At 38.4% G+C, this 20,849-nt stretch overlaps 1 protein-coding gene and 1 non-coding gene across 4 annotated transcripts in view; both read right to left on the reverse strand.

The window, feature by feature from the left end:
* LOC131307412 (DEAD-box ATP-dependent RNA helicase FANCM) overlaps positions 1-20,849 on the reverse strand; it is a 28,544-nt gene that overhangs the window by 6,616 nt on the left and 1,079 nt on the right. For 2 of the 3 annotated variants that reach the window (XM_058333902.1, XM_058333900.1), the window contains exons 3-15: positions 20,576-20,719; positions 19,884-19,966; positions 19,651-19,765; positions 14,040-14,131; positions 13,851-13,905; positions 13,641-13,762; positions 13,443-13,556; positions 11,144-11,337; positions 10,288-10,418; positions 8,548-8,608; positions 8,361-8,431; positions 252-301; positions 25-190 (exon numbers count right to left, since the gene is read on the reverse strand). In XM_058333902.1, coding sequence (XP_058189885.1) covers positions 25-190; positions 252-301; positions 8,361-8,431; positions 8,548-8,608; positions 10,288-10,418; positions 11,144-11,337; positions 13,443-13,556; positions 13,641-13,762; positions 13,851-13,905; positions 14,040-14,131; positions 19,651-19,765; positions 19,884-19,966; positions 20,576-20,719 — 1,398 coding nt within the window. Of the gene's footprint in view, positions 1-24; positions 191-251; positions 302-8,360; positions 8,432-8,547; positions 8,609-10,287; positions 10,419-11,143; positions 11,338-13,442; positions 13,557-13,640; positions 13,763-13,850; positions 13,906-14,039; positions 14,132-19,650; positions 19,766-19,883; positions 19,967-20,575; positions 20,720-20,849 lie in introns of those variants that run through there. The other variant, XM_058333903.1, reaches the window with a different exon arrangement.
* Positions 18,882-18,990, reverse strand: LOC131309030 (small nucleolar RNA snoR100). The gene has a single exon (XR_009194704.1). It is a non-coding gene; the product is annotated as a small nucleolar RNA snoR100 (small nucleolar RNA).

The following is a 20,849-nucleotide window of genomic DNA, read 5'->3' on the forward strand; positions in this document are numbered from 1 at the left end:
ATTGATTACACAGGAGAAGGATATCAACTCGTCCATCATGCTTCCTTCCGGTCCTCCCCATGCGCTGAATCATTCTCAAGGGAGAGATATTAGCGTCAAAACAAATGACAAGATCAACCTCCATTATGTCCAAACCTTCTTCACCGATTGATGTTGCAACAATTACATTGTATCCACCAGCCCGAAACTTCTGTGAATGAATGACATAAGCCTATGAAAAGATTTAAAAGCGAAAAGATGATAAAATTTACCTCCAAAACGGCTTGTTGAACTTTTTGTGATTGTCCCTTTAATGTTTTTCCTGCACAATTTACAATTATGGACCATTTTACAAGAGATTGTCGGGCCAAAAGAATGTCACGTACGATGAAATGGCAATCAACTTCAATGAAAGAGTAAGAAAAGTTGCAATAAAGAAGAGAGTTTTACAAGAGAAATACTCTTAAAATCCATTTCTGCTGTATTATGCTCATTCCTGGAAATTGTTTCTGTTATTTACTCTTGAACATGTTGAAATACTTTAATAGGATGTTAGGTGCCGGAAAAGGGAACAAAACTATCGAAATACTTTGATTGATATATTATTCTTCTCATAATGAGGTACAATATATAGACCGAATACAAGGTAAAATAAGGAAAGAAAATCAAATCAAATCAAATCAAATCCCTAACTGATCCCTAATTGATTCTACCTAATCAAATCCCTAATTGATTCTACCAAATTGAGTATCTTCCTAATTACATTCAATACATTAAATACAGTAAACACTCCCCTTCAAGCTGGAGCATAAACATCGTGTACTCCCAGCTTGTGACAAATAGTATCAATGGAAGTCTTGGGAAGTGCCTTGGTGAAAATATCAGCCAGTTGAGAGCCTGAAGGAACAAAAGGAGTGCTAATATCTTTAGATTCCACCTTTGACCAAATGAAATGACAATCAACTTCAATGTGTTTGGTCCTCTCATGGAATACTGGATTATTAGCAATGTGGATAGCAGCTTGATTATCACAATATAGAGTAGGACCATGTACCAGGATCCCAAACTCTTGTAGAAGTGTGCACAACCAAGTCAACTCACCAGCGGTATGAGCCATTGCTCTATACTCTGCCTCAGCACTAGATCGTGCTACAACTGACTGTTTCTTACTTCTCCATGTCACAAGATTGCCTCCTATAAAGGTGCAATAGCCAGTAGAAGAACGACGATCAGCAGGAGATCTTGCCCAGTCAGCATCTGTATATCCTTCAATACGAAGATGTCCAGATGATTTGTAGAGAAGTCCACGTCTAGGAGCATTTTGAGATACTTCAAGATACGAACAACTGCCTCCATATGAGGAACTCGAGGACGAGTCATAAATTGACTGACAATGCTAACTGCATAGGAGATATCGGGTCGAGTAATAGTTAGATAAATAAGTTTTCCCACAAGTCTCTGATACATCTCAGGGTCGTCAATCAGCTCACCATCTTCAGGCATTAACTTAAGATTAGTTTCCATGGGAGAAGCTACAGGTTTAGACCCAATATAACCTATATCTTTCAAGAGATCAAGAGTGTACTTCCTTTGTGATAAACTGATACCCGCTTTGGAACGAGCCACCTCAATGCCAAGGAAATATTGAAGCTTGCCTAGATCTTTGGTAAGAAAGCTAGAACCAAGATGACGAATTAGTGTTTGAATCCCAATGCTATCACTACCAGTGATGACGATATCATCCACATAAACCACAAGAATCACAATACCATGAGTGGTCTTTTTAAAGAACACGGAGTGATCAGCCTGACTCCGAGTCATACCATGAGAAATAATAGTGTTACTGAACTTATCGAACCAAGCCCGCGGAGACTGTTTGAGGCCATATATAGATTTGTGGAGACGACACACACACTCCCCCTTGGACTCAAAACCAGGTGGTTTTGCCATATAGATAGTCTCAGACAAATCCCCATGTAGAAAGGCATTCTTAACATCAAGTTGGTGGAGAGGCCAATCAAGATTTGCCGCAAGAGAGATAACAATCCGTACAGAATTAAGTTTGGCCACTGGAGAAAAAGTCTCAGTATAATCAAGTCCATAGGTTTGGGTGAAACCTTTGGCCACAAAACGAGCTTTCAATCGATCAAGAGTACCATCGGGATTTTGTTTGACAGTAAACACCCAACGACAACCAACAATATGTGCTCCAATAGGCTTGGAAACAAGGGTCCAAGTATGATTTATGGACAAGGCATGCATCTCTTCTTCCATAGCGGAGCGCCATCTAGGATGAGAAAGAGCCTCTAAATAAGACTTATGAACAACAACAAAAGATAGAGACATAGAAAAAGCGCAAAAAGATGGAGATAAACGATCATAGGACACAAACTGAGAAATAGGATGGAAAGTGCAAGAACGCGTACCCTTACGAACGGCAATAGGCAAGTCAAGATCCGGATCCTCAAACGGTGAAGGAGATAATGTGGGTAAAGAAGTTGGGTCTGTAGGAGCCATGGGTGGTGCGGCGGCGGAAGAGCGACAAAGACGAACATAAACCTGTTTTATGGGTGGTCGAGGAGCAGTCTCGGGAGGACGGACAGGTGTAATGGGTGGTCGAGGAGCAATCTCAGGAAGACAAGGTGACAGACCAAGATCAGCCAACATGGGTGGCTGTAACCGTGCATCTGCTGGGGAATAATATGGGACGGTCTCAAAGAATGTCACGTCAGCACTTACAAAGTGCTTACGTAGCAAGGGACTATAACACTTGTATCCTTTCTGTGTCCGAGAGTAACCAAGAAATATACATTTATAAGAACGAGGATCAAGCTTATCACGACCTGGAGAGATATTATGTATGAATGAAACACAACCAAAAAGTTTTGGGAGAAGAGAAAAAAGATCCTTGTCAGGAAAGAGAATCTGGTACGGAGTTTTGCCGTTCAAAGCTCGAGATGGCATTCTATTTATAAGATAATTAGCTGTAAGAACTACATACCCCCAAAAATGTTTTGGAACATGCATGTGAAGCCTAAGAGCTCGGGCAACTGCTAAAATTGGTCCATTTTTCCGCTCAGCAACCCCATTTTGTTGAGGGGTGGTTACACAAGAAGTTGGATGAATAATGCCATGAGTTTCAGTAAATGCGTAAATTGATGAGAAATATATTCTTGGGCATTATCAGTCCGCAAAATACGTAATTTGGCATTAAATTGAGTGACAATTTCAGCATAAAAATTAGAAAACACAAAAAATAATTGAGACCGATCTTTGAGAAGATATACCCAAGTTAAACGAGAAAAATCATCAATAAACGTAACAAAATAGCGAGCACCACATAAACTTGTGGTACGAGATGGTCCCCAAATATCCGAATGAACTAAAAAAAACGGTTCTAAACTAGGTGACTCAACTCGTAAAGGAAAAGAAACTCTACGATGTTTACTGAGTTCACAAGTGTCACAATTAAAAGGAGAAAAACTAGGTAAATCAGGGACTATCTTGCGAAGATTGGCAGAAGATGGGTGTCCAAGACAACAATGCCACTGGTAAGGTGTGGTAGTGGAGTGGAAGGCAGATAACTTGGAAGGATTGGACGGCTGAAGGTAGTACAGACCATTCTTCTCATTCCCCCCACCAATCATCCTCTGCGTCTTGAGATCCTGAAATTCACAATGAGAGGGATAAAAGAGTACAGAACAATTGTGAGTTTGAGAATGTTTATGAATGGAAAGTAGATTAAAAGAAAATTGTGGTAAGTATAAGACAGAAGTAAAAATAAGGTCAGAGGCACGATAAGTACCAAAGCCATGTACACGAATTTTAGTACCATCCACAATACTAACATAAGAAGGAACGGAAGGTGTAACGACATCAATAAGAAGAGACAAATCACTTGTCATATGATCAGATGCGCCAGAATCGAGAATCCATGGAGCACTGCCAGTACGAGAAGATGAGTGAAGGCAAGTATTACCTGATGAGACATGAGTCGCCATGGAAGTCGAAGATGCATTAGCCTTGCGAAACATGGAATCATACTCAGACCTAGAGATAGTAATATGATCTGGAGGAGCCAACCTAGATGGCTCCCCCTCAAATGTAGCCTGATTAGCCCGAGCCGGCTTGCAATGAAGCTTCCAACAGAACTCAACAGTGTGATTGGTTGCATTGCAATGTGTACACTTCTTGGTGCCACGACCACCACGCCCCCCACGGCCGTCACGTCGACCACCACATTCATAAGAACCACTACGACTATGGGGAGGATTAGAGTGGCTAAAATTCCCAAAAGATGGAATAGGACCAGTAGCAGGAGCAGCTAGAGCAGATGGAGTTGGATACTCTAAAACAAAAGACTGAGGAGCAGCCCTTCGAACACGAGCAAAAGCCTCACCAACAGTAGGAACTTCCTTGCCGGAAAAAATTTGGGGACTGAGAGGAGCAAGTTCTGTATTCAGCCCGGACAAGAATTTGGTAACTCGAAATTCATCTCTGTACTTCTACTGAACCTTTAAATCTGTGGTTAAAGGTTGATAAACATTTAACTTATCCCACATCCCTTTTAAGGTGGAAAAGTACTCATCAACCGATCGATCTCCTTGTTGGAAAGAGAAAATATTATGATAAATCTGATAAATGCGAGAAAGATTCTGTTCGGATGAATATAACTCATGTAAAGTATCCCATACTTCTTTGGATGTGTCAAGGCATGCAACATTGTTAAAAATATCAGGTTCAAGACTATTCCAAAGCAAAGTCATAATATACAAATCATTTTGAATCCAAACAGAATCTTCAGATGGGGCATCAGTGATATAGGAAGTCTCACCACTTGCTCGCAAAGAAACAGTCACAACACGTGACCATGGCAAATAATTGGCCCCATTTAATTTAATTGAGGTGAGAGAACGACAATGAAATGGATCCCTAACAGTGTCCTTAGAGCCAGATGTTTCGGTTTTCATATCCTTATCACCCATAATACGAGAGCAAACCAAAAAATAGGAATAAACCAGATATTACCGAATCTGGTGGGGATGCAACAAAGATACCCGGAGTTGATATGGTTTAGATGAGGGTCTGACGTTGCTGACTGGGGTTCAGGCAAGGTTGCCGGAGTCCGACTGAGTGGGTGAGTCTGTAGAAGGTCAGAGAAGGCAGTCTCAATATTGCTGAGAACTGAGAGTACTTCGTCGGACAAGAGGGATTTCTCAGATAGGTCTAAGAAACAGAGATCGTTCGAGAGAGAATAGAGACAGGCTCCCTGGCTCTGAAAAAGAGGATAAAGACGATACTTGGTCGAGAGACCAAGAAAAGAAGAGAAAGAAGAAATCAGGTTCTTGGAACCCGCTTTGATACCATATCGAAATACTTTGATTGATATATTATTCTTCTCACAATGAGGTACAATATATAGACCGAATACAAGGTAAAATAAAGAAAGAACATCAAATCAAATCAAATCCCTAATTGATTAGGTACTAATCCCTAATTGATTCTACCTAATCAAATCCCTAATTGATTCTACCAAATTGAGTATCTTCGTAATTACATTCAATACATTAAATACAGTCAACAAAAACAAACAAATGCAACAAAGAAGAGGGTAAAAAACAGCTACACCCACCTATCAATCTAAGCTCATATATTCCTTTTATATTTTTCGGAGCTGGAAAATTGAAGATTTCGTGTTTTAGACCGCAACTGGAACGCAAGGACCTTCTTACCCTAAAAAGAAAAGAAAATTCTGCCAGAGCGCTGGAGAAAAAGAAAACATAATGTCGATGTTTATTGCCAAGAACCATACCATGAGAACACACCAAATTTACGAAGTTTGGCTAAAATTGCCTACTTCCATGGGAGCCTTATCCACTATTATACAAATATAGAGATTTCCACATACCCACATTCATCAAGTGTTAAAGCATGCAACTCCAAACCAATTGGCAAGAAGTGGAAAGGCCGCCCAGGCTCATATACTAGGTTTGAAGGTTATATTTAACCAATGTGCGCCCCGCACGTGCGACCCCTGACTCGCACATGGAGAGGTAAACAAAGGATCCATAATACTTGGATCACAACAAGCAATGGTGCACTTATGGCACAAACAAGGGGAAACAAATTCTCCGAAACCCTAGTTCTGATACCATGTTAAAGCATCCAACTCCAAACCAATTGGCAAGAAGTGGAGAGGCCGCCCAAGCTCATATACTAGGTTTAGAGATTATATTTAACCAATGTGGGACAAACTCCAACATCAAGTTAAGTATCAAACTTGCCTATCAACAAAAAGTTAAGTATCAAACTGGCTCAAAAGAGTTGATAGCAGCTGGGAGGTTTCGAACCTTAGACCTTAGGATTTAGGATGGAGCAAACCACTAAGTTCCAGACCTTGACCACCAGGCCAACCCCATCCCCAAACATCTGCCATCGTCCATTCCCCATCTGTCCTTACAGCCCCATCGACTCTGCCACCACCATCCCGTTCCCCCCTCCCTTCTCCATTGTAGCCCCACCACCTTCACTGCTTTCACTATACAAAGCCATTCGATCCATTAGATCTCTCTTTAATTAAGCCGAATACGTATTGGCCACTATATAGATGCTTATACACATCAACTATATGGAAATACAACAATAACTGTACCCCTATAATCCCCAATAAATGGGGGTATGGCGGGGGCAGACCGAAGACATACCTAACCTTTGACAATATATCCACAATGCGGCTACTCTCACAATCTTTTACCACTGAAGTGGCCCTTTATATCTCCAAAAAGGGAGAAACTAAAAGGGTGTTATGCCGTGGATATAAGATGCATATATAGTCATATATATACCAATATTTTGTTGGGAAGATACATGTCTTGTTTCATGGTTAAGGGGAAATACAGTTTTTAAGTTGAGGCAAGCTGGGTGACATTGCATGCCGTAACCACAGGATTTATGCATCGTTTGGGAAGAATTTAGTCTCTTTGATGCAGTATTCAAATTCACATCAGAATGTAATGGTTTACAGCCTTGACCGTTGATCCCAACTGTAGAGTATAAATAACCTTTCATTAGGGATGGTTTCAGCAAACCAAAAAGTTCAATACATTGAGTTCTCGAAGTGGACGTGTCTTTTAGAACACCCCAGATTGAAATCGTCAAACAAAATACAAACCGGGAGTACATGGGAGTCCGAGTATCAGATACTTGCTCAACCTTCAATAAAAGTTCCTTTTTAACTTTATTGGACGCAGATCTATGAGCATCTAAAGAACAACTATATCCATTACATAGATAGTACATCACCTCAATATAGAAGAATCGACACATCGTAGCTGAAAGCCAAATAACAGTGGTTGCAAATTAACTAAGGACCAAAGACCAATTGATTTGCAATTAAAATGAAATCAAGTAAATGGTTTATCTCCACCAAAAACATTTTACAATTTCTCTATTACTAAACTCAGTACAATTTTTCAGTCATTATAGGCAGCTTGGCTGCTGCATAAAGAACCGTCTCTGGAACCACGAACTAAAACCCTTCATTAAAGCAACAAAATTAGGTAAGTACGAAAACTATACGCTGACATAGATTAGAGCTATTACAGTGGCTTATTACAACCCTATAACTCCACAGAAGCAAAACAACATTCTAGTCGTGACTGAGCAGTAAGAATATTTTCCTTTTTTGGGTAAAAAGACTGAGCCTTAGTAGCACGAAGCAGGAGCGGGGGCGGGGGAGTAGAGGCACCTATAAGCTCCTAAAGTTGGGAGAGCCTAAAGAGCGTATATAGATTATATATAAATACGTATATAACATGCCTTTAAATACTTAACCATTGAAGGAAAAGTGATACATATTGAGAAGTTTCACAATCTTAAAGGGTAATTATCGGAAGTTAGATATTTTCAATTTGCAAAACTTCTTGACTGATGATTTTCATATTCTTATTTCCACAATGGCATAACTCCCTTAAAAATAAGAGAATAATTGCATTAATGGCTCGATAAGCTCCCATCTTAGTTTGGAGTGAGCTCCCATCTAGATGGGAGCGAGTTCCCATCAAGCTCCCATCTTGGGAGTGCCCATTCGAGCCCCGTCTTGGGAGCGTACCATTTTAGAAGGATCCTACTACTAAAGACTGAGCTGCAAGATTAGGCTTCTCTGGATTGAGATATTTGTACAGGACATTATAACTCGATAACTCGGAAATCCCGGAAATATACTGCATATGTGATATGTTACAGAAAACCAAATAGACAGTTACATACATGGGATGCAACAGCATATAGATAAATCACTACAACCCAGGGAAAGGAATAGAAAATTATCACTAAAGTACTACAAAAGGAAAACAATGTTAACTAATAACTAGATTACAAACCTGAACTTTGGCCAACAAATTGAGTAGCTTTAACAAAGTCTCCAATGGTCATTAATGCATTCATTATGTCCCTGAAGTAGGTATCATTGTCACGGTGGAAATTTCCAAAACCAACCCACATAAAAATACATTGCAAAAAGAACAATGAAAACTACTACACAATTGAGATTCAAGAAGTCATCTTCACCTGACACTTCCCCTGAAGTTTGAGAAAATGATAACCCTAGAGTTTTTTGGATCACTCATTTCTGCATCACCACATATAGATATAGTTGTCAGATTCTCCAGAAAGAACAATTGAACCTTTTTCTTGACAACTAAACATGCTTAGATGCAAAATTCAAATTCTGCAATTAAAATAGCACGGCGACTCCTTTTTGTATAAACAAGGAGTCAATTAAATAATAAAAAATCTCACATGCAGAGATCTATAATTGATAATGCAACACCTGTGTTGTTTGAGTAAATGACTAGAGCATTATTCATTTCATAAAGAATTGAATAGTTGAATAGCAGCTTGTTTACATCAGACATGACAATGCGCGGGTTTTGACTGAACCAAGTACATCTAGCTAAAACCAAAAAATGAAATTAGATGAAAGTCCTAGGAAGAACAGGTACTTCTAAAACCCGGGCATACTCGTACCCGTAACGTAGTAGGTACCGGTACTTTGCATGGTACCTCTAAATCCATACCGGGTACACAAAATAGGTACAAAAACATCTCCCTCTGAAGTAACCGCAATCCGCAGAAGTACACCACTATATATTGAGCTTGTACGCAACACAAAGATGTAGCTAAGTTGATAAGACTTCCTTTTTCTGTTGATATAATGACTGTAGAATAAAGATTTTGGTCTACAAGTTCTATACTTGCTTCTTGTATCTTACTACCCCTATCGATAAAGCTGCACCTGGAACTCACTGCTCATTGCCTTCTTTCTTGTAGACTGGTAAGATTAATAGCACTATACTCTGATTTGTACCTTAAGTTTGGAGTTAGACTTCTACTTGATGTTGCATTCTTAATTGCCCAAGTCATTTAGCTATTTCTTTTGTTAAAGCATCCAACTCAAAACCAATTGACAATGAGAGGAGAGGTCGCCTAGGCTCATATACTAGTTTTGGAGATGATAATTAACTGATGTGGGACAAGCTCCCATGCACGTGGTGAGGTAAACAAATGATTCAACACATACAACAACAATCAACCATCAACGACAAACCAAAGGGGAACCAACCATCAACGACATAGAGTCTAGTCCAAAAGCCTAGCTCTAATACCATGTTAAAACATCCAACTCATTACCAATTGGCAATCAATGGAGAGGCTGTCCAGGCTCATATACTAGTTTTAGAGGAGATAATTAACCAATGTGGGACAAGCTCTAACATCTTTATTTGAAGTGTAATTATTATACGTAATACATTGATATGAATTATAAAGATGCATATGCTATAGTCATACCCTAGCCGTACAACTAATTGTTTACATATTTCCATATCGACAAACCCGCATTATATCCTTACCCGTACCATACACGTGCTGTTTAGGATGAAACCATCAATTTTTTAAATTTCACATATTTTGCATTATTTGCAGGTTGACTAATGTAAGGCTAACTAATACATTTTTGGACAAGACAATCTAAGAGAAAGGATTGACGTTAAGTTCGAAAGATTACTGATTAATTGAAAATTTAGTCACAAAAATATCATTAGGAAACTATATGGTAATAATACTTCATTGCAAAGACAAATTAAAAGGTCGTTAGATCTATGTGAATTAAATAAAAGAGTAGGGAATAGTGAGAGCTTTGAATATCACATCTGTTCGCCTCAGGATGAGTCAAAATTACAAAAGAAACTTTAAATATGTATTGCCAGTAGTACAAAGCAGAAAGAGAAAGTGGAAACTGCCACATACTGAAATGATCAGTCAGAACTTCTAACATTTTCGACAATTTGGGATCAGGAGCTCCATGCGACAAGCTTTGCTCCATTAAAAGCTTTAATTTCTGCAAAACTTCATTTCTAGTCATAAGCCGTGCAAAATACCTGCAATCATTGAGCCTTGTTCAAGATATGTTTGCCCAAAAAAATTGTCTGTTTCGTGTTGTATAACATATAAGCTCATTAATGGTGAGAATCAACTGTAGTTATCTAATTGAAGTATTGAACTAATAATCATTAGGCCTTCGTATAAGAACAAGAAAAAGTACCAAAAGATTTTACTTTATACTACAAATAATATGCTAAAAATTAGTATCTAACACGAAATGTCACAATCTCCTTTTCGTAAAAGTTCAGACAGATACTAAATTGACATATATTGGCAGTCAGAATTAAGTGCTAAATTTTGTGTTGAATTTTTAGTTGGGCGAGCACTCGAGAGTCAAGCCAAATCATCCCTCCTCTAGGAACAACCTGGTGCCTCTGATCTTTCAAATGAGTTGAAAAAAAAGAAAAAAAAGAATCATCTTCACATGCTAGGCTCCGCCCCTCCCAAAATCTGAAAAATGAATATGCTTGTACCAGGAGGGGACCTTATTTGTTTGAACAGTTTGACTTCTTAACACTAGGATCCCCAGTGCAAAGTTTTGTCCCACAAGCTAGAAGTTGAATAGGTGATTCAGTTTCATCAATTTACTATGCTAACTAAAACTACACCAAATAGATTCTAGTGAGAATTGATAGATTCACATAAATTCAGAAACCGATAGTCACAATAAATGCCCTTGAAATTGAGACGGTGCTTTATTTGAGGAGGAACAAGGACATACCCTTGTCGCAATTTATCCTCAATCATATCATATGCTGGCCTTACACCGTGGCTTGACAGTAACTTGCGAATATGGTAAAGAGTAATAAGGACTCCCAAATATCCTTCCACTTCTCCATGCTTCAACTGGGGAAGGTCTAGTGGAGGTGCTTGACGAAATCTATCCCTTGCGTTAAGTAATTCCATAGGGCTCAACTGTCAGAAATTGAAGTATAGTTTTAATGGAAGAAGAATGGACTGATAAGCACAAGCTGCACAACCAAACTTGAAAAATCTCGTAAATTCAACGTAAGGCAAGCCAATTCACATATATTCCCAAAGGCTAGGACAAGAGCACGAAGATTGGACCTGCCAACTATGGGCTCAGGGATCCTTCCATGAATGGGACGGAGGAACTGATCAATACTGACAGATGCAAGTCAACTCATATCTATAGCCCAAGATAGACGAAGAGTATGAAATTAGAACTTCCAACTACAGATGTGTAAAAGCAAGATTGCACGATGAAAAACAGCCAACAACCCCTTTAAAAATTGACTAAATGTTCAGTGTATAATAGAGGATGGCAACAAGTACTTCCGTCCATTCACTTCATTTAAGAGAAAAAGTAACAGTTGATATATATAAGATTATGAGCACAAAATACTACCATTAAGGGACTTTGCTCAAAACCAATTAGCAATGAGTGGAGAAGTTGTCCAGACTCGTACACTAGTTTTGGAGGTGATGATTATGCTCTTGCAACTCCCGAGTTGCATGTGGAGAGGTAACCATATGATCTAAACTATAGAAATTACAAGGAAATTAAATGCACTTATGGTCCAAACAAATAGAGAAACAATCTAGAGATTCTCTCCCATAAGACTAGCATTAATACAGCTTTTTTGTCAGCTCACCAATTGCCCAAAATCTTAAGATGATTGGCAATGGGCCAACAATGTATATTAAGCTATCCACTTTCCCTCATGTGCAACCTTGTCTTGCACGTGCAAATGCAAAATATCCATACATTGAACCAAAGAGAGAGCAACGGAGAGAAGCCAATGAAAATGGAAGACAAATGCAAGCAAGAAAGGCTTGGACCCAAGTCCCAAGGCCTCCCAAAAACTCAAGTTCCGATACCATTTAGATCACGAATTCTCCAAAAAAGCTTAAGGTGTTATGGCATGGTCGGATGGCCAACTTATAATCTATCGAACCACTTACATCACAAGACAATGGTCATAAAACTCATAACAAGCCTGGCCCGAGCGTAACCAGTTAAAACAGTAAACCAGTTACCAACTTATTGGACACTTGGCAGGCTGGTTACCATTATTGAATCATAACATCGATACTCGTACCAAAGAGACAAGATAGAAGCTTTAGTAGCAAGATTCAAAAGTTGCAACTTTGGAACGAAGCTGGTGGCCAAGACCAGGAAGCCCACTAGTTCTGTATTAGAATAACAATTAAGATCTTGCAAACCACATAGCGTTAGCAGACTTGTGGTTCCACCAGTATGGTTTTGATGACTATCAGACCAAGTTTAGGAGATGTTATATACAAGATAAGGACAACGGCACCTGCTGCAGCTCGATTACAGATGTTTCACTGATACAAGCTCCTAGTAACGAGGGAGCATTATCACCTCAGGCACCATGGGTTCATTGGAGTCATAAGTAAGTTACTGGAGAAAAGTGTCTCTGAACAATGAAGGTAGTCAAGGGACCCTTGACTGTTTTGAATGAAATGGAAAATGGTGAAGCTTAGGAGAACTGCTGCTGGCAAAAAGTTGCTTTACTGACAGATTCAGTGGCAAAAAGATTTAGTACATACATAGTTCCAAGTTTACTTAGCCACCATCATTAAATGCATTTGGTGAGAAAGAAATCTTATAAAAGAAAAGGATCTCTTGAATTTCTTCCTCTCAGCAGGAGCAAGTTAAGCACAACGAGAGGATTAAGGCAACTCAGTCCAGAACTGTAAGAGCCTATTATCTAACTGATCCATCCTCACATAATCTTTGAGCACCATCAGTTTCACTTCCATTGTTTTAGATGGTGTTTCTCCTCCTGAAAAGAAGGGGTACATGACCTTGGTCTTGTGTTATTTCCTGTTTCATAACTTCTCATAGCCTGAAACTGTGGCTGACACCCACATTACAGGCTTGGCACTAGACAATTGGGTAAAGTACAAATTTCCAACAAGTGCATTCATAAATGATCTTCACAGAATGATCATGTTTGACAGGAAAGTTTCACACAGTAACCTGTACTGCCAAAAAAATTCACAGGGAAAAAAAATAGAAGGAACCGTACAGTCTGCATGTCTCTATTCTGAAGCACTCCAAGCGCACAAAGCCTGGCAAAGAGCGGACGTATTACTTCCAAAAGCCTATTGTTTATTTCAACAGCAACTTCGGCCATGGCAACCTAGCAACATGCTAACACTAATGTCAGACCCATAACTTTGCTTTTACGAACACTTAGGTTCAGCACAAACAAATTAGTCCATACCTCTATTAATTCAACCTTTCTGTCATGCACATAAGGGCTTACATCAGGGTCACTTTCATTGCGATACTCAAGTGTTGATATTTGTAAGTTATCAATAATATTCTGTATGGTCTGATGCTTTGCTGAATAATCACATTTAACACCAGGCACTTTAATTATCAGGTCAACAAGAAACATCCAAAAAGAGAAATTGGATACAAGTAAACTTACATCCTGGTGTTGCAGTTAAAGCCAATATTCTGAGTTCTACAGGAACAGCCATCAACTACAGGTTGAAATCAGCATTTGAATTTTACAATAGAAAAAAGGAACAAGAGTACGAAAATAACACACCAAGTAATAACAGAAGGGCAGAGTGACAGCATATACAGAATGGCTAGAAGAAATGGCTTTACAAACCTCGCGAACTGCCACGCAGTAGGAATAGTTGCCCGTTGCCCGATGAGCCTCATCAATCACCAAACACACAAGGTATTTCACCGCAAATGTACCTACAACACTATACTTTTCAAGCAAAACCCAGGATAATTACATGGAGTATGAAAGAAAATGGTAAGTTATAGCATTGATATTATCATTGCTACTAAGAAAAAACACTAGAACTGGGTGTTGTTTGGTAAAGGTTTTGGGGGTAATATGTCGAGAGAGAGAGAGAGAGAGAGAGAGAGAGAGATGAGAGTAATAAGTGGAGAGAAAATGATGTAGGACAAGATTGGAGAGTTTCTATATTTTATTTTTATTGTTTTAGAATAAGATTTTTACTAGGAATATTTTCGTTTAGGTTAGAATTATTACCTTTTCATATTCGGTTTGATTTTAATTTCCAACTTTATTAGGATTCTTGGTCTACAAGAATTAGGATTTTATTTTAATTAATTAGGAATTATCTTTTCTTTAATGCCGGTTGTTTTAACATTATTTAGGATTTCTTTTCCAGTAGGATTTCTAGGGTTAGGGTTCTATAAAAAGGGTTGTAACCTATTCAATTATTCAGTTTTTTTATCAATAATATTCAGAGTTTCTCTCTATTTTCCTTATGCGCAAGGTTTGCCCATGGATTCGAGTGTATCTCGTTTGAACTAGTATGCTAACTAGTCTCTAGTGAATTCCGTTGCGTCAACTGGTATCAGAGCCACGCTTTGCCTGGTTCGATAGCACCAAATACGGTTGAAGACACACCCATTGACGTTGGTCGTAGGTTGGTCGTAGGGAAGGATTTAACAGAACTCGCACCAAAGGATTTGCCCATGGTCAATCTGTTAAACACAAGGTTGATAGGAACCGCATTGAGGGATTTGCCCACAACCAACCTATTAACCAAAACGTCTCCGGAGGATATTCTTATTACCAACTTGATAGTGAGGATGAATCTGAAGACGAGTTATCTGAGGATTATTATGGATATCAGTCGAAGAAGCAACATTCAAGGTTTGAAGGGTTTTATCACACAGATGACAACTTTTCAAGTAGAACCAATAATTCCTACTTTTCATGGGTATTGCCATCCTGAGAATTTTATTTATTGGTTTTGTAAAGTTGATAAATTCTTTGAGTTCTACACGGGTATTCCAAAAGAGGAGGTCAAATATGTGGCTCGTAAATTACATGGCTATGTTTCTACATGGTGGGAACAATTGCAGTCCAATAGATTGCAGGAATATGAACAACCCATTAAGACATGGCTCCAGATGAGACAATTGATGAGTGATAGATTTCTTCAGACAAATCATGGACAAATGTCATATCAAGAGTATCGAAGGATGCTAGAGTCAAAACATACCTTCCAAGATACTTTTGATTTGCAATATTTTTCACAAAGAGTTACAAATTATTTGAGTTCATACCAAGCAATTTCTGAAAGTCAACAAACCAATCCATATTTTTCAAGCTCAGCTATTTCGATTCTTGATAATAAGGATCGATATGAATTGAAAAACAAGGAGGTCAGGTTGAATGTGGTGCTCAATAAGAAATTGATAACAAAGAAGAACTTTTGAGTGTCCCAATGTTCGAAAGTCAATTAGATCTCAAAAGACAATTCGATTCTGATGGGAATGCTTTAAAGGAGGTAGTTGCATGGGAGGATAAAGATGTTGCAACGACAAACCAAACATTAGAATCCAAGGAAGAGGAAAATCACAAATTGGGGCCGGTAATTTCTCAACTCGATAATGTCACCTGCAATGTTGAGCCTTGTGAGACACTCGAAAGTATGACTGGCCCTAATGGTGAATTCGGTACACGTTCTCTTAATGCTACAGCATTTGTATTCGATGTACCAATCAATTCTGTGATGGTTCAACCTAAAGAGAAGCTGCAACTTCAGCATAAAGTTCATATTGTTGATTTTCTTGAGGTGGATCAATTTGAGTTTATACTCGGTTCTCGAATTGTGAGTCTTTTAAATAAGTTGAAGCATGGAGAGAAGAGATTATTGCAATTACAGTTTTTTATCTAATTTTGTGAAGAAGAGCAAGTTGTTGAAGTATTCCAAATGTCTATTTCTTTGGAATGGAAGGTGGCAAATTTCTAATAAGAACTCGAGGGCGAGTTCTTTTGAAGAAAGGGAGATTGATGTAGGACAAGATTCGAGAGTTTCTATATTTTAATTTAATTGTTTTAGAAAAAGAGTTTTACTAGGAATATTTTCGTTTAGGTTAGAATTATTACCTTTTCATAGTTGGTTTGATTTTAATTTCCAACTTTATTAGGATTCTTGGTCTACAAGAATTAGGATTTTATTTTAATTAATTAGGAATTATCTTTTCTTTAATGCCGGTTGTTTTGACATTATTTAGGATTTCTAGGATTAGGGTCTTATAAAAAGAGTTGCAACATATTCAATTATTCAGTTTTTCTATCAATAATATTCAGAGTTTCTCTCTATTTTCCTTGTGCGCAAAGTTTGCTCATGGATTCGAGTGTTTATCTCGTTGGACTAGTACGCTAACTAGTCTCTTGTGAATTCCGTTGCGTTAGAAATTTTTTGGGAAACCGTGTTAAGAGAGAGAGAGATAGGTTCTGGGAACACCAAGTGAACAAAGCCTCACGTATTTTTCATCATAAACGTGTTGTACCTATAAGGCTATAACACCTCACGTATAAGCAAAACCCATTAAATGTGCCAAATGGAGATGCATGTCACAGAAGAAGAGCACAAAAATTATGAATGTATACACCTGTTAAAGCTGAATATAACACAAACTAGGCCTCAAATTCAACAATAAAATTAAAACAGGTTAGTTGTTCACACTTAGAACTAGCAAGAATGTGACATGGTACAAATATAATGGTGAATCGGTGGTGCTTCTTTTCCTTTCAATAGATGCAACTGAGACCTATTTTGAACCAAGTACGGCCATAGATAGAGCATGTAAAAATGATTAAAAGACAACCAATTGAGGCAAGGTATTTAATTGAATAATGTGAAGAATGAGAAGCAACTTAAAAAAAATAAATGCAATACACAGACTCTATAGGTTGAGTACACAAGGCCCCCTTGAACTATGACTCAATATCACTTAAACCCTCCAAACTAAAAATGTTACACATTCATCCCACGAAGTATCCAAATCCAAAGGTCTTTTTAACAGCAATGCAAGAACTGGCTACTTTAGTCTTTCAACTTTCTATAATGTAACATAACAGATATACATGGAGCTGAAGACCTCCCCTTCAGCTCATCAAGTTCCGGCTTTGTATACTCTCTCTAAACCAGCAAAAGACAAATAGACTATCTCCATACCTACCTCTCTGATCACTCTACCGACCTGTAAACATTGAATCAGGAACAGGCATCGGATGCAGTCATCCATCAACTATCTAAGTATCAAATCTATCTAAGTATCAAATGCATCTAATTTCCACCCGAAGGACAATGGGAAATGTCACGACCCGACTCGGCTAACCGTGGACCCTCTTTCGGCCTAAACACATGGCCTTAAAAGGTATACCTAAGAAGGTATCATGTAGCCCTTGATGGGAGTTAATATACCAAATGAGGTTCCAACTCCCAACCGACGTAGAACTACGCACACACTAGACCAGTCGACCGCCCCTTAGGACCAGATGACTGCTCCCCCCAAATCTGGGGTATTACATGGAAAGCCAAAATATTCATATTCTTTGGTATGGTTCTGGGTTCTGGTTTACAAGGTGCCTTGGGGCAATTTCAAGTGTAGCATAGAAGTTCTATCCTTAGTTCATGGTATAATTCAAATTACACAATATACCTACAAGGTGAATGTCTAATACATGTCACACACAGATCCTATCCCTTGTTCTAGTATCGAGTGTCTAACACAGGTAGAGTCCCTATAACATCACCCCCCACAATGTGCCACAAAATTAAACTATCTCAATTTCTCAACTACTTCAGAAACTCTTCATTGCCAAGTAATCATAATGCCACATCTGCAAGATCTATCTCTCTCTCACTCTGGCAAAGCATTTTTTCCATCTACCCACCTAGCTTATGAGTTACTAGTGTTTGCTCATGCCTACGGCACTACCCACCATTTGATGGCATTTTTGTAATATATTTGTAAAAGTGTGAGTGTTTTCTTAAGAGAGTTGGAGAGCATAGATCAGCCTTTGGATCAAATCAATCGAGTTGGAGAGCATACATCAACCCTTGGATCAAATTAATCTCAACCATTGGATCAACTTGTCTTGTGTGGGGGCCCATACTCTTGTGTTTTATTAGGTAGATAAATTCCTACAGGTCATATTATCTTCTGAAGGTCAGTGACTTTCAGTGGACGGTTGGCCTAAGTCCACAGCTGAACCCAATAAGGCAAGCTTGGCTACTTGGTTGCAAACTGCAATGAGGGCTTGCCACCATGACTGCCATCTCCTACCTCGAGAAAATATCTAGTCAAGTAGTCATGTTGCTTTTAGATTCAGTCAAACCGGGTTTGCTTCATCTTCCTCCAATCCCCCTATAATATAATACCTATGGCAATGTTGACAAAGAGAGGTTGCCACCTAGAAACATGCTTCCTGGCTCCTATTTTTAGCCCTTGAGTCAGTGGTCTTGTGTCTCCAAAATTTGATATGTTATTTTAAAAGGCCAAGGTATTAAGTAGAGGAGAAACAACAACAACAACAACAACATAACCCATGTAGTCCCCAATCATTGGGGGTATGGGCGGGGGACGATTGGAGACAGACATAACCTTTGGCAATATGCACAAAGTGGCTGCTCTCAAAATACCACTGAAACAGTGGCCCCCATATACTTGTTTTGCTGCAGAACCATGTCCCCTAAATCAAAGCCGAATGGCATCAGAGAGGGCAGGCCTAGAGACCCAATTCAATTTATGTGCACATTACCATGCTTCCTTCATTGCCAGAGCATCGGTATGGTCACAATATTAAGTAAAGGAGAAAGAAACTAACAATTTTTAGGTGCTACAGAAATTGAGTAGAGGAGACTAAAGTTGAATCTTTGGTCATGATTATAAAAGTAAAAATAATCTTTTATTAATGGACGTCCTCAAGGTAAAATTCATTCTAGAGCCTTCTGACACTTTATACACGATCTATGTCTCTATAAAAAACCTAATATTGTTATGTCAAGAAGATTATTGACCTATGGGTTTTAAAGGGAATCATATTCCATTTTCTTTTGTCACGCTTCTACAATAAGAGTGGCAAGCAAATGGGGTAAACATTAGTGCAACACAGATTACAAATTAGAGGAACATATTTCCAGGTTGAAGGAAAGAATAGAACCTGGAAGAACTCATTTCAAACTTCCAATTAAATTTCTTAACACACAAAAATATCTCTATAATCTTCAGAAAGTTGAGGATGATGTTCTCATTAACGAATATAACCGTATCCATGACCACTAAAATAATACTTTCAACAGATTTATTTTGCTTCACATCTTCAAATGAGTAATATGGTCAAAAAGAACTGCAATGCTTCAATGAAATATCAGCCATGTCAAAGTCCATTCGGTTGTTTTTGAAAAAATATATGAGAAGTACGTTCAGAGATTCACCAGATTGAATATCCCTCTCAAGTACTTGTGGAGTAACAAAGAAAACTCGTTTGACTTTCCAAAAGCAAGCTCTTTTCGTAGGACTCGTTTGACCTGTCAAATCAATTGTCCATTCCTGCAACCAATTCGATACCAATGCAGTCTAAATATGTGGGCAATGCTGACTTTACAAATGTCCCTATTCAAAGACTAGATGGCAAATCACCACATAGTAGTATAAAAAACAGTCTTACTTGTGGTATTCCGACAATATTATGGCATGCTTCTATTTGTTGCAAAACAAGCGGCCGAGAAGGAGCGGCAAAAACAATTTTCCCTGCCATGGAAACACCAAGATGTACATTAGTGTTCCCAAACTATCTCCAAAAGCAAATTAAACAGGAACATTTGCCAAAAGTATTAGAGACTTTCAGGTTATTTCCCTAACTAACAAGACTAAAGCATTCATACACTTTTTGAACACAGAGAAGAGCATCTTTAACAATTAGTAAACACCAGAAGAGTAAATCCAACGATTGAAATTCAGTGCTTTTTCAAATTTGGTGATTCAATGTCGCTTAATTAAGTATTTCAAATAGGTTTTACCATTACTTGACCCTCATCGTGTGAAATCAATGTCGTCACTAAGTAATTTTCACCCAGATGGTTATGGATATCTAATGAAACTAAATCCTCAATGTACTGAAAAGAGAAGAGGTGAACTGGTAAAAAACATACGATATTAAACTCAGTTGCAGAACAATCAATCATCAGCTCATATTTTAGACAAGCTTAGAGTAATCAACTTCATATGCCAACAATCCCTAATTTATGTTCCAAATATGCGAGAAGTGGGAACGGATGCCAACAGAAAAAGAAAAAAAATTAAAGTAATGTGATATAAATAAGAGAAAATCCTACAAAAGTGTGGTAGAACATCGAATACCTTCTGGAAACCATCTAAAATAATTATACATTACAACAGCAGCAATAAGAGTCTTCCCAAGTCCTGTTGGCAACGCCACCAATGTGTTTGAAAATAGAGCAGTCCTGCTTATGGATTGTTGATACTCTCGAAGAGGAACATTTGCTGCCAGAAAATGAAAGAAAATATATCAAATTCGTTTTGCAAGTCTTGAACAAAAAATTAGCGCAAACTTTCATTCATATGCATAGACGGGTAAATACCCTAGACATCACTCCACACATGCCATATAATT

The sequence above is a fragment of the Rhododendron vialii genome, chromosome 11a (assembly GCF_030253575.1).
Source record: "Rhododendron vialii isolate Sample 1 chromosome 11a, ASM3025357v1".
In the NCBI taxonomy this organism is placed as follows: Eukaryota; Viridiplantae; Streptophyta; class Magnoliopsida; order Ericales; family Ericaceae; genus Rhododendron; species Rhododendron vialii.